General features: G+C 36.6%; 1 protein-coding gene across 1 annotated transcript in view; it reads left to right on the top strand.

Moving 5' to 3' along the window:
* The window catches only part of LOC150078972 (uncharacterized), a 43,463-nt gene extending 16,922 nt beyond the window's left edge, over positions 1-26,541 (top strand). Inside the window, exons 2-3 of the mRNA XM_090383418.1 lie at positions 20,399-20,528; positions 25,209-26,541. Of these exons, the coding sequence (XP_090239544.1) occupies positions 20,399-20,528; positions 25,209-25,421 (343 nt within the window). The 3' untranslated portion in view covers positions 25,422-26,541. The remainder of the gene's footprint in view (positions 1-20,398; positions 20,529-25,208) is intronic.
* Positions 26,542-27,534: the final 993 nt, after the last annotated feature.

The following is a 27,534-nucleotide window of genomic DNA, read 5'->3' as shown; positions in this document are numbered from 1 at the left end:
ATCTAAGTGACGTCAAGCTGTTTAATTTTGGAAAATAGGCTCAGTCTGCACTCAGTCGTATCATGAATGTTCTCGTCAGAATAACAGTCTCGGCAGACGACCACCATCTACCAACCATCGTCTGCATTGAAAAAAAAAAAAGTTTGGAATTTCCTTCTATCGACAGTGAATTCTTTAAGATGACCTTTATGAGGTCCGAAGCAGTTTAAATGATCTAATAGCCTTGTAGGCGGGTTGTAATGTAGTTTTTTTTGCTCTCAGGAGTTTTATTACTGAATGTATTAAGTTAGGATGCTGGGAGTTTGTAAACTAAATCTTCACATGTTGGCAACACTTCGTTTATTCATGTTTCTTGACCTTGAGAGTTCCATCCAGCAGTGCTTATCAGTGTGAACTTAGTTAAGTTTTGAGATTATCGTGCCAAACTTGTGCTGAAAACCGAGTAAGGCGTCTTCAAGCGTTTGAACAATCCGAACTTTTTTTATATTTGTGGTAAAAAATATTGGAGTGAAACTCAGTGATCAGGATAAACAATGCACTCCACAAAGTTGCTGAATCCCTGTTGAAGCATTGAGAATGTGGAAGGCTATGCCATTTGCAATTCCCATGATTTGGTGGGAGCCTACAAATCACTGTGATGACTATTAATTTTACTCAGTTAATGCAGAGATACAATGCAAAGAGTAAGAAGGCATTGTGTATTCTAATATTCAATTTGCCATTAGACTAGTCAAACATGAAGAACCTTGGATTCTATTCCCTCCACTTATATTGGAGAATGTAGCAGCAAGAGTGATGAAAGTGATGCTTGCATCTGAAAGTGAAACTGAAGTCTATGCATCGAGACATTAAATACAGCCCTCAACCGTTTGTGCAGTATAAACTCAATATCTGGTAAGGGATTTAAATTTACCAAAGGAATCTGCAGAACTCCTTGACTTAAGTCTAAAAATCTCCTAGCACATGGTATGTTTTTCTAATGGTACAAACACAGAGTACGAGAACTATCCCTCACTTTTGATGTGTTTTGCAATAATATGAATGCCTTAATGAACCGTTTAGGAATTAGTTTACAGTCCTACACAGTGGAGACTTTTTGACTCATCAAAGAGAAGTCTCAAAGTGTGTTGCTCCACAATAGAAATAAATGTGGACAAATTCCAAAAGTTCACTCTGTGCATTTGAAAGAAATATGAGAACTTGAGGTTATTGATAAATATTAAGTATGAAGAACATGGTTGGTTGGTTGGTCTGTGCTGCTTTAAAGTGATATGTTACTTGGACAGCAATCTGGCCACACAAAAATGCCTTGCACTGGAATACCAAGGTCTAGCTAAAGAGGGGGAAGTTTGTTGCCTAGATCAAAGAATATAGTTCATTAACCACTGATAGACTCCAAACTGTCCTCCTTTAACTTTTGCACATAAAACTGGGTTTTGATAAAAACACTTTGTGAAAAGAGAAACAGACATGGATTAGCTTCAGATCTGTTGTTGAGAACTTCTTAGGGAACAACAAGGATCCATACTACAAGAATATAGTTGAAAATAAGTTGGCAAACTTCAAGAACCTGGGCTGCAACATGAGTTGTAAAGGTTCATTTTTTATACTCCCACATCGACTACTACTCAGAAAATCTAAGAAGTGAACAACAATGTGAGAGGTTTCACCAGGAAATTAAAGACAGAGTAAGGTACTAGGGAAGGTAGAATGTCAACATGATGGCTAACTATTGCTGGATGCTGAAGAGGGACTATAAAGTAGGATTTGCAAGAAAGGAAATTTGACCCACGTAGATCAGTGTTTAAAATTAGAGGACTTTAATTAGTGGACTTTACCACACTGCCCTTTTTAAGTGTTTCAACATGTATTTAAATATAAAAGTAGGATTTTGTTATAATTTCAGTGCACATATTATGCCAAAAATTAATAAAAATTTGTGAAAAATCAGTTTCTTAATAATCAGATTGATTTTTAAGAACCCCAACGTGATGGAAACAAACGGAAGTCATTTTTGAAACCAGCATTAGAAAATGATTCAGAAACATATTTGAGAAACACATTTCTGTGAAAACATCAGTGACTTTTGAAGGTTGCGAAATTAGAAGAATCTCATTTATGCAAACTCCTTGGAAGCTTATCCGCCTACCCTTATAACCCAACCACGGTACAAGCCTAATTACCAACTCCTTTCAATAAGAACTATAGTGCGGGTTGTAAATCCAACGTCAGAAGATGCGCATTACACAGCCGGCATCCATAAATGATCTCTACTTTTCGTCTCTGGACAACCCACCCCATGTGTATTTCTTTAAAAAAAAAACGCAACTTACAAAAGAGAAATTAAACTGCGAACAAGGTTCTCTTGAATCCCAATCTTTAACTTATCCGTAGAACCTTTTAGTATTAGTGGAAAATTATGCAAGAAAGTAACAGATTATCAGCCAAAAAAAAACTTTCCACATATGTCCATCTCCTCCAATAATTTTTCTAGGTCTTTCTTGAATTTATTAAGCTATCCACTTCCACAACAACAGAAGGAAGCCTCTTTCAACGATCAACCACCCGCTGGCTGAAGGAAAACCTCCACACTTCTATCCTCCAATCATCCTTCTCAATTTGAATTTATGCCCTCGTGTGTGTAGTCCGAGAAAGAGGAAGAATTCCATCGACATTGAACTTAATCCATTCCAGGCTTAAACGCCTCAAATCAGATGCCCCCGCAAGTGCCTAGTCTCCGGACGCTGCACTTTGAACTAAAGCATTTCTTGGTAAGAGCACCCTTTTATTCCCCTCACCAATCTAGCTGCCCAACTCTGCACTCCCTCCAGGAGATCCACGTCCTTGCTAAAATGTAATTATAATATGTAATTTATCTTTGTAGATTTAAAACTCGTGGCCGATATCGTGGCTGAAATGAAAGAAAATGCAATTACTTTTAGACAAGGGTGCTGTGACTGAGAAAGGTATTCAGAATTTGGTGAAGAACGTGGAACTATAAAAATGTTGAAATATTTCAGGAGAAAGAAGGTCAACTTGAAATTGCAGCTGTTATTTGTATGACGTTTCGAAACTTTAAACAAGACAATGTCTTGGGATTAAAATCTCGTCGGAAAGTCGAGGACTTTTTCAGTCGACACTGTGATTAGTCTCTCACATTGAGTGAGTAGGTGCTTCCCCTCCCCTTATTAAAGTTGTTATCGAATACATGAATTTTTTTCTCTTATAATGGAAAGAACTATTGTTGGCACTACTTTGTTCACAGCCCTCGCACAGATAATATTCATGGATCAACTCCAAAAGGGATTTTACAAAACATCTTATAATAATATTACTATCAACTTCGATCCATTTATTCATATGGATCGAAAAAAAGAAGCACTAAGCCGAAATGAAGTTAGACACTAAGAAATATAACGTTACAACTTTAGGAATAAAGTGTATGGTGAAAGTGAAGAGGGCACTACGAACTATAAAACTCCACGATGCACTTTCTTTATTGCTCTTGCGTGTTACACAGTTTAAAGTATTATTTTATTACCTGGGCGTTTTAAAGGGAATTATACGACTTGAAGGAGCGAACGCTGCTTCTCTCCATCTCTGTATTATTTAATACTTCCATGGAGAGGCGAGGCTTAAATACTCGTATGAACGCCATTGCCTCTTGGGTTTATGGGATCGTTAAACTGGTTGGACATTGATCCCACCGCAAGGCGTTGGGCAGTATTTTGGTTACCAAGTCCTCAGCAGTAAAACTGCAGCCTAAATGATCCACAGTAGATTTATGTGTTCAAAAAACAAGTTTGTCTTCGCAACTTTAAATTAGGATTTAACTTGTCGGAAGGACCTAAATTGCTGCCTTTTTATTTCTTGTAAGTTTGCTCTTTCGGTAGATATCCATGTTCATGTCAAAGTAATATTTCAAAGATATTGACGTTCTGTCAGAAAATCAGTCCAGTAAGAGGAAAAGGATACAAATCAGAGATAACTAGGATACATGTATCATATTATAACAGCTTTACTTAGGTTCCACCATCCATTAAGATAATCTACATTATCTTAATGGATGGTGGAAGTTTTATAAAAAGGCTTATTGTCCACAGCTAAAGTCACATTTCTTTATAAATTCCATAGTTATTTGAAAGAAGCTTGTGGATATGTCTAACCTTAATCTATAGATGGGAAAGGCAATCTCCTGGTAGATAAAAGAAAGTACCACACGAAAGGTTAAGGCAGTTGAAATCCAGGCAGTTGAAATTATTGCAATTAGAATAATTGGGATAAAAGATTTCATGGTAAAACAGGAAATTGCATTTAGAAAAGACAGTTGAATTTTCTTATAACATTCATGGATCAGTGTCTTTGAGGAAACCATTTTTTCTTGGTTCAATTGTATTCTGGACATATTTATCAAAGTCATATCCCACAATAAATACGACATCCAGATCTTCTGCTTCAAAAACTCAAGAGATCACGAGTTGAAACAATATTTCTAAAAAATTAGCTTTCTGAAATTAACCAATCAGCACTTTCTGGGATTGATATTAACACCATTTAAAACAACCCAATTCGAGAAAGAATTTATGGCAACCCGAAGATTATCTGCATCGATTTGACTGCTGAATAAAGTTGAGTTGCACGTCATAAACAAACATTGATACTATTTATCTCTACGAAGTCCATTCAATGTTGACGAAAATGTGTGCAAATGAACATAAAGGAGGTCCACATAAGGTCCAGCTCATGTTTTTGTTAACGACCGTCCAAAAGTGATTGGAGTTGCGAAATTGACTCTCTCTCCTTAACAATTGAATTTGCTGTGAATATCTAACCACACCGATGAGTGGAAGAACAGTTGAACACTCCAATGTTGAACATTCCAGACACGAGGCCTTATGATTGATTTGTTAGACCAGGACCTACTAAATGATCTGTTTCTAAACAACAATATATTACAAGAAGTAGTCATCCCTCTTTTTTATATATATAAGAGATATGTTGCTGCCACTGCTTTTTGAACAGCCCTCTTAATTTCCTTCTATGGCCCATTTTTATTCTTCTTGGTTTCTGTCTTTAGAATTATCTAATATTGTATTTTTTTTTCACAGATAAATAATGTAATTAAGTCTGATGGAGATTTTCTTCTCTTACCATTAAAGGTTCGCTTTAAGAATCTTTAATGGTAAGAGCAGAAAATGGTAATCTGAGTCTTATGAGACGTTTTATAAACCGAACAACACATTGTTCCTTCTCTCGTGAAGATATTATCTACATTAAACGCATTTTTATTGCAAGACATCACAAATTCGCCACATTCATTTTGTTTCCTTACAGTTAAAAAAAAAGTAATTAGACAACAAGAATTTTCAGCATTAAAGAAAAAAGTTTTAAACATTACAGAAGAATTCAGAGCGAAAACAGACAGCATTTCTAGTTGGCAATAAGATACCTTGACGAATATTTTTAATTCTGAGACAGTTTCTTCGTTTAAATTATAAAAAAAATTACAAGTAGGTGGCTAGCTACACCGATGAGCCAAAACATTATGACCAGTGAGTCGTTATGCAAATCGAAGCAACTGCAGGTGAACTACTGCGCGTGCGCGAATTAGGACAGTATAAAAAATCTGATACGGAACTCCGTTAACAAGTGTTACTCTTATTCTTCAGATGGGAAAGGCAGAGGACAAGCGAGTTTGACAAAGCCCAAATTGTAATGGCCAGACGACTGGGTCTGAGCATATCCGAAACGGCACGGCTGGTGGGATGCTCACGGTCAGCCGTGGTTAGTACTTACCGAAAGTGGTCCGAGGAGGGGGAACCCACGAACCGCCGGCGAGGTGTTGGACGACCACAGCTCATCGATGCTCGAGGTGAGCGAAGGCTCTCCCGGATGGTACGTGGCAACAGAAGGGCGACTGTGGCGCAACTCGCCGGTAATTTGAATGCTGGTGACGGGAGCAACGTGTCACAACACACAGTACATCGAACCCTGCTGAAAATGGGACTGCGTAGCAGCAGGCCTTCTGAGTGCCCATGCTAACCACGGTTCACCAGCAACAGCGCTTACAATGGGCACGCGAGCGTCGAAACTGAACCTTGAGTGATTGGAAGAAGATCGTCTGGTCCGATGAATCACGTTTCCTGTTTCTCTATGTGGACGGCCGGGTACGTGTGCGTCGTTTACCTGCGCCTGGATGCACCGTGGTACGAAAACAAGCCGGTGTCGTGCTTTGGGCGATGTTCTGCTGGGATACCCTGGGTCCAGTCATTCATGTGCCGGTCACTCTGACGTCTACTACCTACCTAAGCATCACTGCTGACCAGATACACACTTTCATGGCAACGGTTTTCCCCCTCTGGCGGTGCAGTCTTTCAGCAGGATAATACGCCATTTCCCACCGCCCGGGTTGTTCAAGACTGGTTCTTAGAACGTGAGGAAGACTTCCAGGTATTGCCCTGGCCTCCACATTCCACAGATATCAATCCCATCGAGCATGGCGTCCATACCTCGCAGGAACTGCGTAATTTTTAAACTTAACATCACTTCTAATAGAAGACATATTGTAAAAATTATTTGAACACTTGGAGAAAAACAGAACAGTTTAGAGATATTTAAGCCTGCAGGGCTTCCTTTCAGCTGTAATATAGCGATTAGTCTTCGTGGAATACGATTTACACCTGGTTTGACCCGAGTAGTGTTTAAGCGAACAAATGACGTCTATAAAAGCCCTTCCTGCCGTCCTTTAATCCATTAGAGCTCTTCTATTGGGCTAAGATCAGCGCTCTGAGAAAACCTCTCCGTCTATCATTCTCTCAACAAAAAAGCAGTTAAAAATCGAACTGTGGAAATTCAGAGGGTGTGTTTCGATTAACAATGTTTGAGACAGATCCCTCTAGAATACTGAGCTCGAAATGTCTTAAGTCAAGTTCTACAGCGTCTCATCACTTATTCAAGTTCGCCTCGTTTCCCAATGTTTCCTTTATATCTGCCTAAAATGAATTATATTTTCAGTTTCTTAAATTCTTGGTAACAGTGTATATTGACGAAATTTGTTGTAAAATACTGAAAAAAAAAAATTGAATTTAGATTGTCTCCTCTTGCATGTATTTTTCTGATAGACAAAACTATGTGCGTTGGAAACAATTGGTCCCAAATTGATTGATCCTAATTGACAATCCCTTTGGAAGTGAAAGCATCCTACAAGCCTTTAGAATAAAGAGGCGGTCCAGTAATGAGTTCTGCAAAAAATCCTGACTCCTCAACCAATTTTAGATTCTTTCTAGTGGGGGTAGGTGAACACAACCTCTTAAGAAAGTTAGTTATTGGTGTCATCTAATCAAGAGAGGAGGAATAGAGAAAGGTAACAACTTAAAATAACGGTTCAGCCGAGATCTGGTAACTGAGGAGGCCCCCACAGTAGGATGAATTCACTCATTACTGGAATCAGTTTCATACAATTATGACCTTGTGAAATTCAGACATGAAGGGATGCACCGGTGGCATCCAAATGCTAATTTGGATGCCACATTATTCCCCTTCCCCACAACCATTAATACCACCACTACCAGTCAGAACTGTTGACACCTGCAGGATGGATCCGCTCACTGTTTTTGCCATCGGGATTCGTCAAGCAGACGTCAAGCAGTATTGTACTGGGATACAGAAAGCCAAATGACAATCCAATACCCTTTCTGTTACTCTGAACAAGCCTTATCCGCTTCCATTGATCTTTTGCATCCATGAGTTGTTCGGGACCTCGGGATCGCCATTAGCTGGGTGTTATTTAGTTATTGGTACAATCTCGATGCGCCCGAGAAGCAGTTGTACAAGAACTACGCCAGAGATATTCCGTGTTGCCTATTCTTGCATTGATTTTCACACCTACAGCATCTCTCCACCTTTATTATATCGTATGCAGAAACACTCGATGCTGTTAATGAAAGAGCGTTCCATTTCATAAAAGGGTAGGTGATATCTAATGAAACTTCGATTTGTTTGGATTTTATGGTTGAATTGAATACCACACCAAGCTACAAATGATCACCTGAGAGGGAGTATCGTTCTCAGAAGGGCATATTTTCTCTGCGAGATGCTATTTAAAGCTCTGATGCAAATATTCCTGGCGCCTTCGTGGGATTCTGCAGATGTTTGAGAATATGTCTTCCACCACAGCGAGATTTATTTTGCAGACCGTTGAATGAAATAAAAGGATGGGTTAAACCCTCATGCTTACGAAGTCCATCAAACCTGCTACTGGTGACGTCGGAGGCAATAAAAACACTAAGAGCCAGAAGAGAATGCTGTCACTAACTTAGTACTTTCTAGATTCTCCTCTGAAAAATTTTCCATGGATTGCTCTTTACAACTCTTCCTTTTTTCTTCTTTGTCGGTATTTTGCTCCTAATTATACCTTGATTCTTTTGGTAGAAAAATTTAACTAGAAATTATATAAATGAATGAGAGAGAGGACCACTGAACGTTAAACTAAACCTTATTTTTGACCTTTCTATTACTCTCATCTTTTATTCAGTAATAAAAGATTTTTAAAAATTTGACTGTAATCAGCACTCCAGAATATGTGCTGGTAATTTTTAAGAATTATAAATTTTCCCTTTTTAAAAAAATCCATATGAAAGAGCCTAACACTTCGGGTTATGTCAGATTGTATAATACAACATCACTAATTGCATAAACATTCATTTAACTTTGACACATTTCAAAAGTAATCGAGGGGTTATACTTCGTCAAACAAACCTCAAAATAAGACAGTTTCTCGAATTGCACAACTCAGTAGAATGGAACATTTCGGGAAACAGCCCCCCTGAAAACGTTCAATGCAAACTGACAATTCTCACGCTAAATTAATCCAACTGGGTATTCACGTCTCGTCTCACGTGCCCAAACAAGAGCGCCCTGCGTACATCAATTAGAAATTAACACGATAGTAAATGTTATTAATCTCCATGGTCTAGTTATCCTGTCAACTATCCTCCAGCATACGTCCTGCTTGTAATTCCTACATGTAATTATACTAATCTAGATATTATTCAAGACAAGCGAATTCATTTGCATCTTACGCTGTGGTGTAAACCTCCAGCAATTTAATAAACCGAATAAGACAGGATCAGACAAGAAACCTAGATGGGTCTACTTCCACCCAGTAAACGGAAAATCTATAGTGACGTCACACTTACTAAACTATAAATTAATCTTGGGCAAAGAAAAGGATAATATTTAAAACTAATCTCAGAGTGTACATTGTATTATTTCCACTCACTTGGCTTGACGCAATACACCCAACACGATCTCTCCACTCCTCGGTATTCTTGTAGATACGTTCTCGAGCGAATTATTTTCTACCCTGGTTAGTTTGGCTTTTCCCTTCGCTCCTAGCAAAGTAGGAGGCAGAGGTATCTGTATCAACAAGTGCATTGCAATTACATAAAACAGAAACAAGATTGAACAAGAACAAAAATAATACATTGAGGATGCATTGTCCAAAATTCATCAGCCCAACACCACACCCAAAAGCAAGCTCAAAAAAGCAATCCTTTTCAAACAAATCCTCCCATTCTGTATCGCCCTTGGTCAAACCCTTGGGGAAAACAAGTACCAAAGGCCATTGGTGAGTGGAACGTAGGCACCACCCACCCTCTGTGGGTAAATAATCGTCTTCGCTCTTCGGTTATAAATCGTCCAAGATTTCTATAACATTTTTGAAACGTTCAGCCTTTGAACAGATACATACTGCACATGCGTCACAGATATAAACCGATTACACGAGGTATTATAAGGTGAGAAGCAAAAGGTCAAGCACATCGCTTAATAAAGAGATGTGGGTGGAAAAAGATGTAGTTCGTCGTATTCAACGAAGCCAGACCTCTGACAGCAACTAGAAGTGACTACGTAAATGCGCTTATCACCAGGTAACACCGGAATCTGGTGCTAATCCAAGTAAACCGCTTATACAGGCTCTTAGAGGGACGAGACCAACCTTTAATCTTTTGAGATAAAAGGATTTTCATTATCACTTGGGTTTTCTGTAATGCCTAAAACTGCACGCGCTATTTATTTATTTCAGAATAAACGCGCGAATTGATTACCAGGTATTTTAAAATGATCGAATCTCTTTAGGACAGGGGTTAACTTTGTATGAAGCCTTGTGAATCCAGCGTGGTTCGCTACCTTTGCTGTTTCACTTTATGGAACAACCTCCATGACCTTTCTGGAGGTTTCAAATGTTGACAGCGACATTTGAAATACATCTCGAGCCAGATGGCATTTCTGAAAGCTTTAAATCCCTAATGCATCTAAATTCCTCTCAGTTCGCGTAAAATGAAAGAAATCAGACTGCTTTAAAAGCGATCCCAGTCAAAGGAACAACGCGGTTTCGCGTCCCGCTTTGGAGGCAGAGGTAGTGAAGAAATAGCGTGTGGATATATCATTAGATTACGTGCTCATTGGATGGATACAAGGGAGAATAGATGACAGTACTAATCATCCTACGTTTCTTAAAAACAACGTTATTTCGGACGCAGATACGATGTCGTGACTTGTAGCTGCTCCAATCAAGCCATGGACAGAAAAAATAATCCCTGAAATGCCAGTCACCAAAGTCAATATCTCATTAAAGAAAAGCTTCGGAAAAATATTTACCATGCTCGGCTTATAAAGTGTTTTGTATTGGTAAGTTTGCTAAGTGACTGATAAAACTGGATAACATTGATAACAGGTTATTTGTCAGGATTGGTTAGCGCCATCATCAACGAATGTGCCCTTAGATGTTGAAATAACGCATTAAGTAATATACAGGATGTTTCAAAGGTACGTGCGAAATATTCTATGGTCTAAAATTAAGACAAATCGTATGAAAATGTACCCGAAAACACTATTTCGGAATTCATCAATCTGTTGTCCGTGTTATAGGACAACAAAGCCTTCGTTATCCTTGGACGAAGGGATGGAAGCATGAATCTGCGAAAAGAATAGTAAATGAAATACTGATATCGTTTCTTTGTTCAGGAGATCCTGTTGCTTAGTCAACATACCCAACCAACGTTTGAGTATTTCTGTGGAGTCATTTCGAAAGCCTGGTGTATGGGAAAACGATGGCTGTGAAACAATCCATACCACTGAAGGAATGTTTATGAATGCACACCTGCACACCTTGGAGAGCTGAGGTGTATATTCAAGTGCAAAGACCTCTTCCAACAATAGCTGTAAAATCAGAAAGAGAACTTTAAAAAACGAGGGTTTTTTGGACACATGTTTAAACTTTTTTTCATATTTTGGATCGTAGAATATGATTAAGAATTTTTGTAGATGATTTAAAAGAATCATGTAAAATCTAAAAAGAAGATGCTTGAAATCAAAAGACAAAGTGGACTTGGACACCAGGAAGAAAAAAGAACATCACGCGTGAGCTCTCCATCCTCCCAGATCTTTCATCGGCTCAAAAGAATTTAAAATTACTTGGGGGGGGGGGGGTAAAGCGAGGGCTGCAAGGAATTAAACGTTTGATTTTCCATTGAAATATACTGCATATGGTGAGTTTCATGTCCTTGTTTCTATTTATGGGGAGGGATAATTAAAAATCTTGAGAATCGCCGATCTAGACGACTCTCTCTTGGTTTTTAATTCAAATTGCATACTTTACAACTCCAAGTCTTCCAAGTCAAAATACGGCTCACTGTTAAAAATAACTGTTTAAAAGAGTAAAATATTTTTACCAAAAATAAAATATTTTGTTTTTAATAAGTTGCGTTAAATATAAGTGGAGATTTATTTGCTCATTAAACCAAACTGAAAGTTTTACGAATGAACTTTCTTGAATAATCGCGTATAAACCAAAAGGAATTAAAATGTCAAAAATTTAATTTCTTTCCATTTCTCTTGTTCGTGGAAAAAATCCAAGAATGTTTTTAGCAGCTGCAGAAATGATAAAATGTGCACAGTCCATTTATTCCACTGCTGGAAAACTTCGTCGAAAACAGCGCTAAACTTTTAAAACAAAACGTGCAATGATTTAACGAAGTGGCCTTTTCCAGGCCAAAAAAAAAAAAACTCTAATTAAGAACACCGCAAACACACCAAGTTGCACTGAGGACATCCAGATTTATGAGCCACCTTGTTCAGCTACATAAAATTTGTTTATATTCTGCATGTTAATGGGCAAGTGTTTAATGTATAATGCAGCGATTTAAGGGGAAATATTTGCTCCCGAAAAATACACAGGGCGAGTTCTACCTCGAGTACCCGTGTGGACTTTAATGCATCAAAAGAACCACGTTCTAATTGCACTTGGTAAATTCTTTGTCTACAGTCCCCCACGTAATAATAGCACCAGTGCTGATTCAGATTTCCTCGATATCCTAAAAGGTCGAAACAGTTGCAATTCTTTAAAGAATTTGCAAGATCGAGAAGATGTCCCATACCTTCTTTAAGATATTAAATTATTCATAATGTCTGGAGCAATAAAAGTGCTGGAAAGACCCTTTGAAGACTATCTTCTTTATTAACAAAAAAAGATATCAGCACTACCATGTATTTTACATAAGGTCTTTCCAGCACTGCAACTGCTTGAATATTTTCACACAACTGTTTATGCACGACGACACCATCCACATATTAAAAACAGTGCAAGGGATAAAACGAACGTCAAATTTTGTCCTTTGCTTCCAGCATATTGTGAAATTGAAAAACTTTTCTTAGTCCCTCCGTGTGCGGAGGTTTAGAATTCATTTTCTCCCTAAGCTTTTTCCATATCCTTTGATACATTTCGATTCCAAACTTGAATACCAGTCGCCCGTTTCTTAGCAAGCAAAGGCTTATGGGAAGTTTAATTATGGCTGCCCCGTATTAGTCAAAGTGCAGACCCTTAAATTCTTCATTGAATTCTTTTGGGGAAGTGAACTCATTTTAACGACAGAGATAACATTTAAATACATGAATTGATGAGTCTATGGAGAGGTGGAAGAGTCATGAGCAAATTTTATTACCGAGGGGAATAGTTAAGTTTGTAATTTTGTGTTCTTTACGACCATTGGATTATGCAGCCAGATCATTCGTGAATACATAAAAAGCAGAGGACTTAAAGAAGAGCTGTGTGGAAACCAACAGCTAGGCTATGGGAATTTGAGTGTTTGTGAGATTCGAGATATTTTAGCCCAATTTATTCTAACTTCATTAGTGTTTGTGTTTCTACTCAGATTATTCTATAATTCACACTGCCAAGTCATGCAGTCCGTAGTAATGTGTTGTTCCGACAAGAGAAGTCACGAAGAACGAATTCAAAAACTTTGAAATGATCAGATCAAATTAATTCGATCGATATGTCAACCTTCAGCAAATGATTTTAGTTGAGTTTGAAATGACAGAATGCGACTAAAAACTGATGTAAGATATCAATCATGGAAACTGAATATTTATATTGATGTAACTATAATTCCTAACAGATCAACGGTTCGCTTATGTCATGATCTCCTTTTTTGACGATTGGAAAAGGGAATTTCATGCTTGCATTTGTTTGGGCAGAGACCTAACTGAAAGACTCAACGTGAAAGAAATGGGAATTTGACAATTTTATTTTTTGCCATCGCAGGAAGAGGGGTCATGCAAGTCCTTAGAACAGCTATTTTTTATTCTTGCTGTAAGATTTGCTCTCGATTTATAATGGAGGGTATCTGTCTTGAAGCTGGTAAGTGGAAGTTATTTAATATTCTGAATAGAAGAGAAATATGTAAAAAAGAAATCTCCAACCATGAGTGGCGAGCATAAAATGAGTCGAAGTGAAGTCCCCAAATATAGAATCCAGTTAATTTCCAAAATGTACACGAATTCAGAAATCGGCAACCCATCTTTTACCACTGCATCTACAAAGAACCAGAGATCTTGGAAGGTAAAGACAAGGGGCGAGGTTCAACTGAGAGTTCTTTGATTGTTTTTTCTCTCTCAAAAAGACCCACCGATGTCGTTCAACTCATTTCCTAACTCCAGGAGGAAAGCAGACATTATTAAATCTAAAGATAATATTCGATCGTCGAGTCCGAACCACAGCTCCACTAACGGGGCGAGGACAGCTTAAAACAAACCCAATGCTCTTTTATTCTCTCATTCTCCTTTTCGCTTTTTTCAATCTATTTTATTTCCTAAAAGAAAAGTGAAAATGTTTATTCAAAGTACTCAAATTTTTTATAATAAATTATCCATTTAATTAAAACTTTATATTCTGCGAAAAAGCGTAGGAATTAAAATAGCTATGCTTTTTTTTTTACCAAGAAATATTAATCGTGTTATTTTTCCTACTGGCATCGCAGCCAAATATTTTGGGCTTAATGGATGACCTTAATGAGCGCAATATACATATCTCTGTAATATGGCAGTTAAAAATAATAAGGCGGGCCATTGGAATGTAATATTGATCTCATACGAAGCCATGTAAGCACCAAAACTATGCACTTTAATTAATGAAAGGTGAATAGGGAACATCTGAAATATATTCATGCGTTCAAAGCCACTTTTGGGAAATAAATTACTTAATATTCGCATAATGTGCATCGATAGGCTGGTTGCTTTTAGAGTGTGGACTGATCGAAATAGCCCACAGAGTTCTAGTTCCAATATTGTTTGAGCGTGTGTACAGCAAATATAACGTTTATTTCTGTTTCTCCTCGTTTCAAATAACACTTTAAGAAGAGTTGAGAGATATCGTGGGCGGGTGGAGAGAAAAAGAAGACTCTTTGGTCGAGTGATGACAAGAATAGCAGAAATGCTCTACTTGAAAGAAGTAGTCCATAACATGAAGCACAGTGGTACTAACAAAACAAAACTGCCTGCATGGAGGAGTGGAATTGGAGCAGTATTGGACAAATGTTTCTAATCTCAAAAGTACGCTATTTTAAGTGATTCGCTAAGGAGGGGAAAGGGTTTAAATATTTTGTTCCTTATCGATTTCTCTTGCGCTGAATACGTACATGCATTTTTAGTACAGTGTATAGGGTCTCATCAATTGGAGTTAAGAATTAAGTTAGTATTAAGCCTCAGTACTGCAAAAAGCAAAAAATGGAAGATCCATGCAGGCGAATCTATATGAAAACTTCACCAGCTTGTACAAAAACGAGACCCCGTGAAGTGACTCCAATCTTCATAAAGAGGGTCTTGCTAAAGATAAAAAAAATGATGATTTCTGTAGAAAATATAACTAATATACTTGATTAGCCTCAAATGATAATCGACAGATAGTTGAGTTAGTAATCCAAAACTCAGTTCAGTGAGGTCCATATCAATATTAAACGACGAATATAAACGCCTATTTGCATGTGTTGTGACAACCGCAACATGGAAGTGGGATGCCAATCAAAACTGATATGCATACTGAAGTTCCTACCACGATCCAGAGAGGCCTTATCAAAATCGTGCTTATTGCATAAGAAATATTCAAAAATCACTCAAAGATTGCTGGGATGTCTTGAGTAAAATCTACAGAGCTTGCTTGCTGTTATCAGTATTGAGTTGAGTGACGTATTATTCGGCTTCGTCCAACAAATAATCCTTGCCCATACATATTTGCAATTCAGATCAATTGATTTCTCTCTAGATCTTTAAATCTTTTGCAGACATCAGCTAGCAAATGTTGGAAAAACGAAACAAAATGCTGTTATGTCGACTTGGATGGTGAGAAGCGATGGTTCCAAAGGGGAATCACCTACCGAGATGGAATAAAAAGACTGTAAAGCGAGTCTACCAATAAAGTAAGGCAGCCAGTAATATTGTATAAAAACCGTCCCAATAAACGGACTCCACCTCCATAACAGCTAATTTTTCTCAACAAATATGCTGGAGTGCATCCTATTTGGTTCTCTTCCGTGTATTTCTCGTTAGTTGTAATTTTCCTATAATTTTAGCACCTATCATTTATCTTCGCACCATTGGAAGATTGGTTACGTTAGAATCCATATTTCATTAAACATTTTGTTAGATCCCAAAGCTTCTTTTGACTCTATATAATCACAACCGTCATTATCATTTTGAAAAATTACTTCCAAGTTCAAAGAAACCTATTGAAAGTCAGTGAATTAAATTGTAGACGTTTAACTTAACTGTGAAACATGAAACCTCCAGTCTAAATGTACTGTTACTTGCAATACACCACAAGGTGCAGCACTTTTTCAATCAATACCCGGATTTCATCAGAGGCGGAGAGTTCCCCCGGATGGCAGCACACAAACGCTGCAATGTATCTCCATATGATTCGACACTGAAGTTGCAGCCCTTACCAAATATCAGCTTCAATGAGTCCTCTGATGTTCCAAGAACACATCATCACTTTTCTCGCTAATGAACTTCAGTATAACGTTTTGGCGGAAGAGAGGAAGGCCTTTCCACACAATACTCTGTACCTATTGTTCTAGGGTGTAATGGTGAACCTGGCTTTCATCTCTGAAGATGCAAAAACCATTTCTCTCAGGATGATAGCACTACAGGTGTTCCAGGCTTAATACAGCAATATCTTTGATGATCACTCGCCTGCTGTTTTGAACAGCAGCAATACTGTTCGAAGTTCACGTTCTTGGTTGGCCGGACCTTTCCGTATCTTTGATATCGACCTGTTCATCTTTCACTTTCTCTCAGTACCGGTTTGTCATCCGCAGATAAGTATAACTGGATGTAACATTCTGGGACTAAAAAAAAACCTCGTACAACACTTCTTTGCTTCTTTTAGCGTGGACACAAGACAGGACAGATTCCATCTTTGGAATGACGCAACAGCCAGTTATGTCGCCACCTACCGGAAAAAACATGATAAAAAGGATATCAAGAGATTATCTTTAATTTGTATATTCTAAAACTACAAAATCTCTCAAATAAAAAAAATTCTAGCAAAGGCTTTTCGATTAGTTCTCGTGTAAAAAATAAGAACAATATTTAACGTAAGAAGATGGATGCCAATCGAAACTGACTTGATTAGCACAAGTTAACAAGGGTGTTCGGTGAAAACAGTCACCCACCGACCCTACTGATGCAGACCACACGTTTAATGCTGTACTAAATTGAAAATAACACGCAGACTAATCAAATAAGCATCTTTTATGCAAAGATGCATGGATGAAAATAAAAGCTAAGTTAATTTGGCAATCATCCAGCGTGAAGAAGCCAAGAAGTTTTTCTGGTGAAAAACTTTAAATGGATGGAACATATACAAGATACCACATCAATGGAATCAAATTTCTGCGCTCAGCCACATAAATCGTTAAAAGTTTTTCAATCAGTGAGGTTTAAACAATAAAGTTTTATAAATTACAAGAAGCGAATTACAACAACTCGTACAGAGAGAATTTGAAACTGTAGGCGAGCGAATTGGATGAAATTGAGATCAAGGAAGATATTAAAAAGTTTTGGTTCGCTCGTAAATAATAAAACCGAAGTAAGGCAAATGACAAATTTGGATGACTTATTAATCCAGGGGTTCACAAAGTGGACGATTCCGGAAGCTATTAGGGAGAAAAGTGTTGGGTATTAAAACTCCCAAAGCAACCTAGTAAAGAAGAAAAAAAAAATAACCGATCTGAATGCCAACTACTCGTTTCCACTCTGCTGAACTAATATTCATGGTTGACTTATCATGCGGGTCTATCGCCGAAAAAGAATCGAAATGGGAGCACTGATTTCCCTACGGACAACATAATCGATTAATCTGGGTCTACACTAGCTGAAATTAAAAGTGGACAATTAAGACGGATTATGCGTGCTAAAAAGAAGCGCTACTAAAGATAGGAGTCTCCAGTACATCGTTTTTTTTTTTAAACTGGATGTGTTCAACCGTCGATGTGCCTGTTTTTCTGGATGAAAAACCAGATTTTGTGGGAGGAAAATCACTCAATCTTTGCTGGAGATCAACTCTGCAACAGTATTTTTAAAAAAAAATGTCCATACGGGTTCCTTCTGTTCAAAAGGACCGATTTAAATTTAAAACAGTGAATCACAATAACAGAATACAATTTAAGTTCACAAATGTATTGTGAATTACGACAAGATTGATTAAAGCATTTTAATGCTGAAGAAAATAATGTATTGGAAGTTGATACAGAGGGATATTACAAAATGTGTAGAAATAACAAAGATGTATAAAAGAATTGAAGTTAAAGATCAGTTAGAAGGAGGTTATCGATGAATGCGAATGAAATCGCACCGTGACGAAACACCAGAAGATGGTAGACGAACACCATTGGGGTTTTCCGCCTTTGTGCTCACAGTCAAGAACCCCTAGGGCATAAAACAAAACTGGGCAAAAATTGTTGCTTAGAACAAAGTATCAAAATTGGCAAAGCAGAGATGCAACTGGCCAGTGACGGCTGATCGTCTAGAAGGAAGTGTCTGAGAACTCAGATACTGGAAGGGGAGGGGGGGTTGCAAACTCCCAAGGGATGCAATTAAGAAGAGATGAAATATGGCATCGTAGTTGAAAACAGCACCGATGACAGCAGAGTGGAAATTGAAAATCGCAAAACTGCACAGAGATGAGTGAAAGTAATAATGAGGTAACTTGATGTACAATCATGGAGAAGTAAAACTGCTAGAGGGAACGGGGGTGGGAGGATGCAGTAACAATGTTAGATAGTTGTGTGATCGATTCTGAAATACAGAGAAAATTGGCGAGTTGGCAGGGGACCACCTCTATAAAATGGAACGTTTAGACAAAGGTGGAAGTCCAAAATGAATGCGAACCCGAAAAATGATGACAGTGACTTAAAGTCCCGACTTCAAGGAAATACTGTTACTACACCCTCCCATTCCGCCCCCGTTCTCTAGTCTTCCCTGTTCCAGGCTGCTTTTCCCTTCACGCCACTTTACTTTCCAGGAAAGTTATTTTGGTTAGCAAATCTTTTGTTCCTTATAATTTTCCTGTATACTGTTCGGTATCCTAGTTATACCCGAGTGTGTAGACATGGTGTTGTCTACTTCATCCCTGCCCGGCGTTATTTGTTCTTGTCTATAAATTTTAGATTCCTAAGTTCATGTTGTTTTGGAAGCAATTTCTCTACACATGAAGATGGACGCACGCCACTGCTGTGTCCACCACTTGGGTGTTTCGTCGATAATCCTTTCCTGGCTGATCTTTAAAGTCAGTTCCTTTGTACATATCTTTAAAATTTCTGCACATTTGTAATGTACTTTTGCATTAACTTATAATGCTATTTTCTTCAGTATTAAAATGCCTTTATTCAATCCTAATCATAATTTGCAATCCATTTCTAAATTTATTTTATTATTGTAATTTTAATTCTAACTTTGTTATCACACATTCGACCTGATGGCATTAGCCAGCTGAGAAGGCCAGTTTACTTTCGAAACATCAGCTTGTTAAATACTTATGTTGTGGTGGTTTTCTCGTACTCTTGCAACTGTTCCAGAAAGGTACTTAGAATTGCATGTGGTGTGTGCGTCTTTTCTTTATATTACTTTCGATTTTTCCTATCGTGCTCTTTTCAAATAACTAAGAAATTTATTTTAAAATTGCCTAAAGTAGCTACAAACATTGGTTATTGGCATTAGCTTATCCACAAACGCGTTCACTTACTGAGTCAGTTGAATTGAATTTAAGTGTCGATACTCCTGCTAGTAGTTGAGCTGGTGGAATAGCAGAATAATTTAACCGGCCTATTTAATTAGTGCTGTACTATGCAAAATTTATTTCAATTAAGTAAATGAAGGAGTGGATTGTACAGACCAATTAGTTTACGTAGTTACGATCATCCTGAATGACCAGATATTCACAAGACACACTGAGTGGATCATCCAATATATTATAGTCTCAGCATTAATGGTTAGAGAATAGTATCGCAGCACAAACCATGCGTTTCTCCTGAACAACTCCAATTTTGGAGTTCAAGAGAAACGCTTCATATCAGTAACAGGAAAAACTTCTGAAAATCTCTGTATTTACATTCAACAGTTTAACCGCCTAATGTGCATCATAGTTGGTTACTATTTTGTTAGACATGCAAACAACTTTGTCTTTCGAATATCCTCAGCAGCTGTAGATGATGCGTAATAGTTTATATTGGATACCCTAACAAAAATTACCTCATTGTCCAGGGGATGACATTATCATTTTCAAGATATCATCTCCTGGATCACCAAGAAGGGGAGAAGGCAGCAATTGGAACACTAGCCTTTCTATTGTTTTGTGTACACCAACTGAACTAAATGTGCTGGTAATCACTGAAAGAAACAGAAAAATCAAAGGAAATAAAACTTCTTATTGCGAGACATAAAAGTCTGAGGCAACAGTATCATTTTACTTTTCACCAATGACTTTCTGTTCTCTTTTCACCTTCTCTCTATAAGATGTACTTTCACTCTTTATAGCCAGTAAAAAGAACGGGTTGCCTTTCAGATTACTCTTCGGAAGTCTCTGTAATGATACGCTCGTTGCCAGTGCTCTCCAAGGGGACAAAGAAGATACTAGCAAGAAAGTGAGGGTTATCTTTCCAGAAGAATCCACCGATGCAGTCATTTACGTAACTGTAAGTACTTGAAAGAGGTATATTCTCAGAATATTTTGATTCTTCAGAATTGAATGGAATTGATACAAAGAATTTTTAATATTTTTAAACATTGAATATAATTAATAAACTTGTTTTATTTTTTAATTTATAATAAGTTCTGTTTTTCACCTAACAAACTAAAAATACAGCAAAAATTCCAGTGCTTCCATCAGGATATTAAATTAAATTAATAATTGGAGAAGACCGATAACCGAAATGTAAATTACCCATTTTTTTTTTTTTTTTCCGGATAAATGAGCATTCCTTAGTTAAATTCTAGGAAATTAAAAATGTTTAATAAAATAATTATCGTTGAAGAAATGAAATTACAAAAAGTTCATAAATTAAAATTAATATTAAGTAAATTATTATTTACAGATATTAAAGTCATCTTCTATAATTAATTATAGAAAACGGCATGATTTTAATGAAACAAGCATAAATAATTTTTATCCGAATGGTCATGCCCCTGTAAACGTAGCTTCTCGACCCTGCATCTGAATTATGCGTGTATGACCATAGCTAATTCTGCATATCGATGTAGTTGTTGAAAGAAACCTCTGAGGTCTGGCACACGATTCATGTTAATCTTATCTCACTCGGACCAACTGTACTTAAAAACCTTTTAATGCGCCAAATTATATCCGTGTAAATGTGTATAAATAAAATAGAAGGAATGATATTTATTGGGTATCACATTTGTGTTTAGACGTTTCCAGCCAACCTTTGTCATCCTCCCCCTCGTACAGCGAACCGCTATCTAGAATCAAAAGCCAAAGCAGCACAATAATCACCATCTAAGATCAGTTGCTAAGGCAGCAAAACGAACCACCATCCGGAATCTGGCAAAACTTCCACAAGAAGCAGACAATCTTTCCATCATTAGTGAACTAACTTTTTTAGACCAATTGTTTACTTTCCCAAGTTGTATGGCAGCCCGGTTACACTACCAAAGCCACGATGCAAATAGGACAGGATCAAATTTCACCAGGGTACTCTAACGACTGTGAGAGACCCGCCTCCAAAAATTTCTCCAAAGCAAACCAGTATCGGAATTCACAACATGAAATCGCCAATACAAAAACTGTCCAACTTTTCGCTTCACCTCTCATCAATGCTTACTCCTAAGATATTTTAATTGAAATAGCGTTTGATTTATTTGTAAACATACAGGAATTCGTCCAGCCTGATCGTTACTTAGTTTACGTAGATTTTTAGAACAGCAAACTCCTGAAAGACAGCAAAATCCTCTTTAGACTCAATAGTTGCTGATCGCCCTCGTCGAACTATTCAAGCTTGGCGCCCTGGAAATCGAACCCAATCTGAGATCTTGCATATTCTTAACAGTGATATGTAATCCCTGGTCCAGTCAGAACCATAAGCTTTATAATTTTATAAACTAGCTGTGATTATTATATTATAAAATTTAATTAAAATAATCTTAATTGCAAGGGGTGTCTTTGGACATACAAATGTCTTTTTTGATCCTTAATTTACTAATAGCAAGTCACTTGAGCTAGTATTGTCTTATGTGAAGATGACAATACTAGCTCACATATTGTCTTATGTGAAGATTGCATATTTTTTAAGGTTGCAAGAAGAAATAATATCCTGGATATAAAACTCTTCTTCCTCTTGATTTTTGGCTTCCTGAAAGTTACGAATCGCAGCTTATGACAACAGTCCTCGTTATATGCATTTTTTTAAAATTAGCTGTGACAATGTTTGAGATTTTTTTATTAAGCATTGAAAGATTTACAGCAAAAAATATTAAAATGATTAATATTAACAACTATCCTGATTTTTAATTAGATATCATCCGTGAGATTTTATCACTGGCTCACACCAGACGTGGCATTCTAGTGATTAGTTTTATAATAGTGCCTTAGCTAATATTATTCCAAGCGATTTGCAAGGTCCCCATAAATTTTGCGAAGATGGGCGATTTCACTGACTTAATGGTCTAGTACTCTAGGCGATCCCATAAAAGCCGTATGTGGTTTAAGTCAGGCGATTGGGATGGCCACACTATAATCTGCAATACCTTCCTGTTGTTTAGTTGCTTGAAAGTCCCTGCACAGCTTAGAGCTGTGTTTCGGGTCATTGTCTTATTGTAACATAACATTTCTTCCAAAAAAGTCTTAATTCCAGAAGTTATCGCACTATGTTCAAGAACGTTTTTTATAGCCTTTTCTTAAAATTCCTTCAATTCTGTCGATATCACCCACTCCAGAAAAATAGAAGCACCCCATGGAACCACCACCACCACCGTGCTTGACTGTAGGCACTAAACGTGGCAACATTTTTCTTCAGTTGATCATCTTACAAACTGTACGCTTGGATCTAAATTTCAAATTTGAATTCATTCGTTCATTGTTTTTCCACTCTTCAGTTGTGCAATATTGATGGCCTTTTGCCCAAGCCAACCGTATATTTCTCTTTTCTGGTTTTAACTACGAAATCCTGCTTGTTTAAGACGAAGTTTTCCAGTGGATGTAGACACGGAAGTTTCTCTCTTCCTATTGAACTCAACTCGGATTTCAAGTGCAGTAAATCGTCGATTTCGTTTAAAAATCATTATGGTTTTAGCTTGTGGTATTTCTGTTGTTAAGAGCTATCGTCCTGCTCGTGGATTGTCCTTTAAAATGCAAATCTCCTTGAATCATCGAATGGTAGTTTGTGCTCGAAAAACCAGGTTTTTAGCCAATACTTCTCATGGAATAACTTTCTTTATACAATATTATAATGACACTTCTTTTTTCTACACTTACTCCCTTATTAAAACTTACATCAAACACTCTTTCTGAATGACTCGTGTTCGATTTTTATAAGTTACAGCACTTACTCCTCAATTTATATTTCAAAACTCTAGAATCTTCTATAATATAGAAACAATACTCCACTTTCTAGAATACTTTAGAATCATCTACAACGTTCTACACACATTCAGGATTCTTCTACACCTTTTTCGAATACTAGAAATTCCTTTAATATTTTTAAATATTATTGCAGCTTTTTGATTTTTATACACGATAGAAAATACTTTAATAAAAATTGGTAAACAGGGTGGTTCTATTTTAACTGAACTCTAATCACTAAAAAAGGTAGACAAGGTGCTCTTCCCAACTCAATGTTTGGTTTGTCATCGCTGTATTCGCATGAGCTCTTCAGATTTATTTATTTCAATATTATTCATCCGATTCCTTATAGGTACAGTCATTAGGATCTTTTACGTGTTCAAATGACATCATAAAATTTCAATAATGATAGAATTATGTTGATGTTACATCATTACGTTTATTCAGTACTGCTTAAGATATGTTTAACAGTTAAACATATCTTGAGCAGTACTGAATCCATTCCATCATTAGAACTATTCCATTCAGTTAAACTTTAACTGAATGGAATAGTTCTAAAAATTCAGTCTTTTTTAAGCAAAAAGAGGTTGAGAATACCAAAAAAATTAAGTGCAGTACATTTGCTTTTTTAGTACTCTTGGTATTAATTCTTGAGGGCATAGAACCTAAAGATATGTGAGGTTAGGGTAAGTCGTGGATAAGAAGCTTCAGATATGCCACAGTTGCATTAGCTAAGAATTTGAACGTTAAATTATTTTTTAATTTAGGGATATCTATCAAGAAAGAAGAAAAGATGAAGTCCTGATAGAATTATTCCTTCTCTTTTGCCAACACTCCGAGAGAGAGGATTCAGGTTTTTCCTACCTTGTTGTCAAACATGTTCAGCTGCAGCGAACTAAAATCTGCATTTACGTGGGTTCCCGATCGATCTTTGAGACGCCTTTTCGCTTCTCAGATGCAGCTCGCATTACATTCTAAACAATTAATTTTGTGAATTGCTCCATTGCTGAACATTTATGGGTTGGGAGGTTTAATTGGAAGAAATATGGCCTGTAATTTTCTAGCTGGTAAATGTCTGCATTGAATATTGTATTGCATAAGTATTCTGGCTATTTGTGAAGGTGACCAACAATGTCGACTTGGTTGGAAGCCATGCATATGCAAATTAAGAGATGTTTAATAAACACAGCACGTAATCCGTCTTGAATCTTTCAATACTGGTTGCGATAAAACCAGATGGAAACCTGGATGAGTGAATAGAAAATAAATAGCCACATTGGAGTATGATAATTAGGGGAATGGAGTATGATAATTAGGGGAATATCAATCGTTGCATGAGATCATGTGGCTAACCCGATGTGCAATTTTGATACGAATATTACCATCTTTTGATTCTAATAATCATGTATTTTATTCATATTATTGGATTTTATCTATATCTGATTTTGCACATGAGTTCTTAAATGCAGTTGGCCGGCATGAGATAGAAATAACATGTCGATGTAACTGGGTTTGGATTGATACTAATTTACGTTCCATCTGATATTTCAACTGTGTTTGGATTGATACTAATTTACGTTCCATCTGATATTTCAACACCAGTTTTTGTTAGATACTGTGTATTTAACAAAACCTGGATGGAGAATTCGTTGTTAAAAGGGATATAATAAAATGAAACCTAAGTTTAGCATAATTCAGCAAAATATTTCAGTTCTTTAGCGTCTTATTTCTCGTAAAATACGGTATTTAAAGTAATTATTTGCTATTTTTATATCCAATAATACATTTTTATTTTCTGTAGGTGGTCATTGTATTCTATGCAGCCATTATTCTAATTCTACTGGGATCAAATATACAGCGATTTCGGAGGACCAGAACATCAATCCCTGGTTCGGAGAGGACAAGTGGCTTACAGCTGATGGTTCAAATTGACGACAAGGAAAGGGTGGTGCAGACATCGTCTTTAGACAAGACACGCCATCCTTCACTTTTAAAAGATGTCACTTCTGTTTAGAAAATGTATTCGAGATTATCTGAACTATAAGCTATCTTTCATCGGTGTCTAAAGAAAGGGGAATTTTACTACGTGGTTTTGTACCTTTCAGATTTCCAAATTCAAGAAGAAATCTGTGTAAATATATTGCAATAGCTGTTATATTCTTCCCTACTAGCAAATGATAACAGGAGTACGAGTAATGACATATTAAAAACTTGTTTTAGAATAATTCGTGATTTCTAAGTACAGAAAATTTTACACCATCAGTCTAACAAAATTCCGATTAAGTAAATCTTTAATTCCATCTTCATATCGCTAAACTCATTCATGCCATCGTAATATCCAATTTCAGAAGATCCACATAATAATTTAAACAATCCTATATCTCTAGTTAGACTAATACTCTTCTTTCACAGGCACTCTTACTGTTAATCCAAAGATGCCTTCAATTTTAAATCCATAGGGAGACGAAAATGAATTATAATACTGTCACATGTGCTTCCAAGATGTTGTTAATCTGCTCATGTACGTTTATTTTACTATTCTTCACCCTCCAGTTTATTCTCATACTTGTATAGGTGCTTTGTTTAAATTCTCTTTATCGCACCATCTTCAATTATCGGAATATCAATCCCCATTGCAATAATAAAAACTCAATTTTCTACGATATGTAGTGTTTAACTATGTACATACCATAAATTGTTGTTCTTATCTGTATCAGACTGATTTAATAACGATCCCACCTCTATTTATCTAAGTGATAATTCTATGAATGTTACAGACCCTTCCAGTTAGTAGAACACTACTTTTAAACCGATTACTAATCTGTGTTTTCAAATACTAGTGTTATTTCTTTGTGTACATCCAGAATTGCAATCATATTTTGATTAGTTATATAGCCTTAATCTTCCTGGGATTGCCTTTAACACTGAAAAAAATGTTTGAATTCAAAACAATTGAATACATGAACTCTGACTATTGTGATGTTCATTCGTGTCGTTTCTGATAAGGTCGAGTAATAAAATGTGCATCTGATGTTGTGCAGAGATCATCAGAAATTTCATAAAAAAATATTTACCACTATGCTGCCTTTTTCAGCTATAAATTTATGCTATGATTGAAGGTATTTTTATAATTACTCAAGGAGCTTGGACTTTATGAAGCCTTGGAAAAATTCTTTTCTATTAACAAAATAAAAATCTGTTCATTCGCTGCTCGCGCAATTCGATTTTATTACGACATGAAAACGCAACCTGAAAATAGTTTATAAAACACCTTGTATCCATTTCACTGAAGTATTTCTAAGAAAACTCACAGCTGTTAAAGTTAGTAATTCAGAAACATCCACATAAGTTGAAGAAAGGAAAAAGTCAACCTATGATTATTAAGTTACAGAATTATTTGTATTATATATAAGTAGGCCTAGCTAGGACTAATTCAGCCTGGAGACGATGTGTTTAAAAGATATATAATTATATACTTTTGTTAGCTAAACTAAATAATCTAAATTAGATTCCAGCAGATCCTTGTAACAAAGAGCCATCAATATTTTAACTGCAGGTTGGCACTTTAAAAAATATTCATAGAGAATACTGGATTGTGTGCACCATGGTTTAATAATAATACCGTTTTCTATGTTAATTAAAAGTTGTGTTGCTGTAATTGACCAGATGTTCATGATACTGAACATAGACTCGTCAAAGAATTGAATCAAACATATCACGCCTTCCCTTTGAACGTGAACTTTAAATGAAGTTTCACAAATATGTAGAGGTTGTTACTGTAATAAAATTATCTTCGGTTTTTGTGTATTTTCTATTTTATTGGACATCCACCACCACAAAAAGACTAATCAACGGGCAATCCATGAAAAAACATCACGCCATTTAACACATCACTTATTGTTTCAACGTCAAAACTTTTGCTGACGTTAAGTCCATAAATACTTCGTGTAATCCCTTGAAAAAAATAATTGTAAGAGTCTTGGAGAATGAGAGAGACGGATAACCAGTCGTGTTCAATTTCATCGTACAATGGTGGATTGTCTGGGTATGAAATTAGGTTTAATAAACCTAATTAAACGCAAAACTATTCGGATTATTAACCCGAACATATGAAAGAAGTTCATTAT

This window comes from Mastigoproctus giganteus, chromosome 10, assembly GCF_048544385.1.
Source record: "Mastigoproctus giganteus isolate SK-2022 chromosome 10, ASM4854438v1, whole genome shotgun sequence".
In the NCBI taxonomy this organism is placed as follows: domain Eukaryota; kingdom Metazoa; phylum Arthropoda; class Arachnida; order Uropygi; family Thelyphonidae; genus Mastigoproctus; species Mastigoproctus giganteus.
This window is presented reverse-complemented; position numbering and strand designations above follow the sequence as displayed.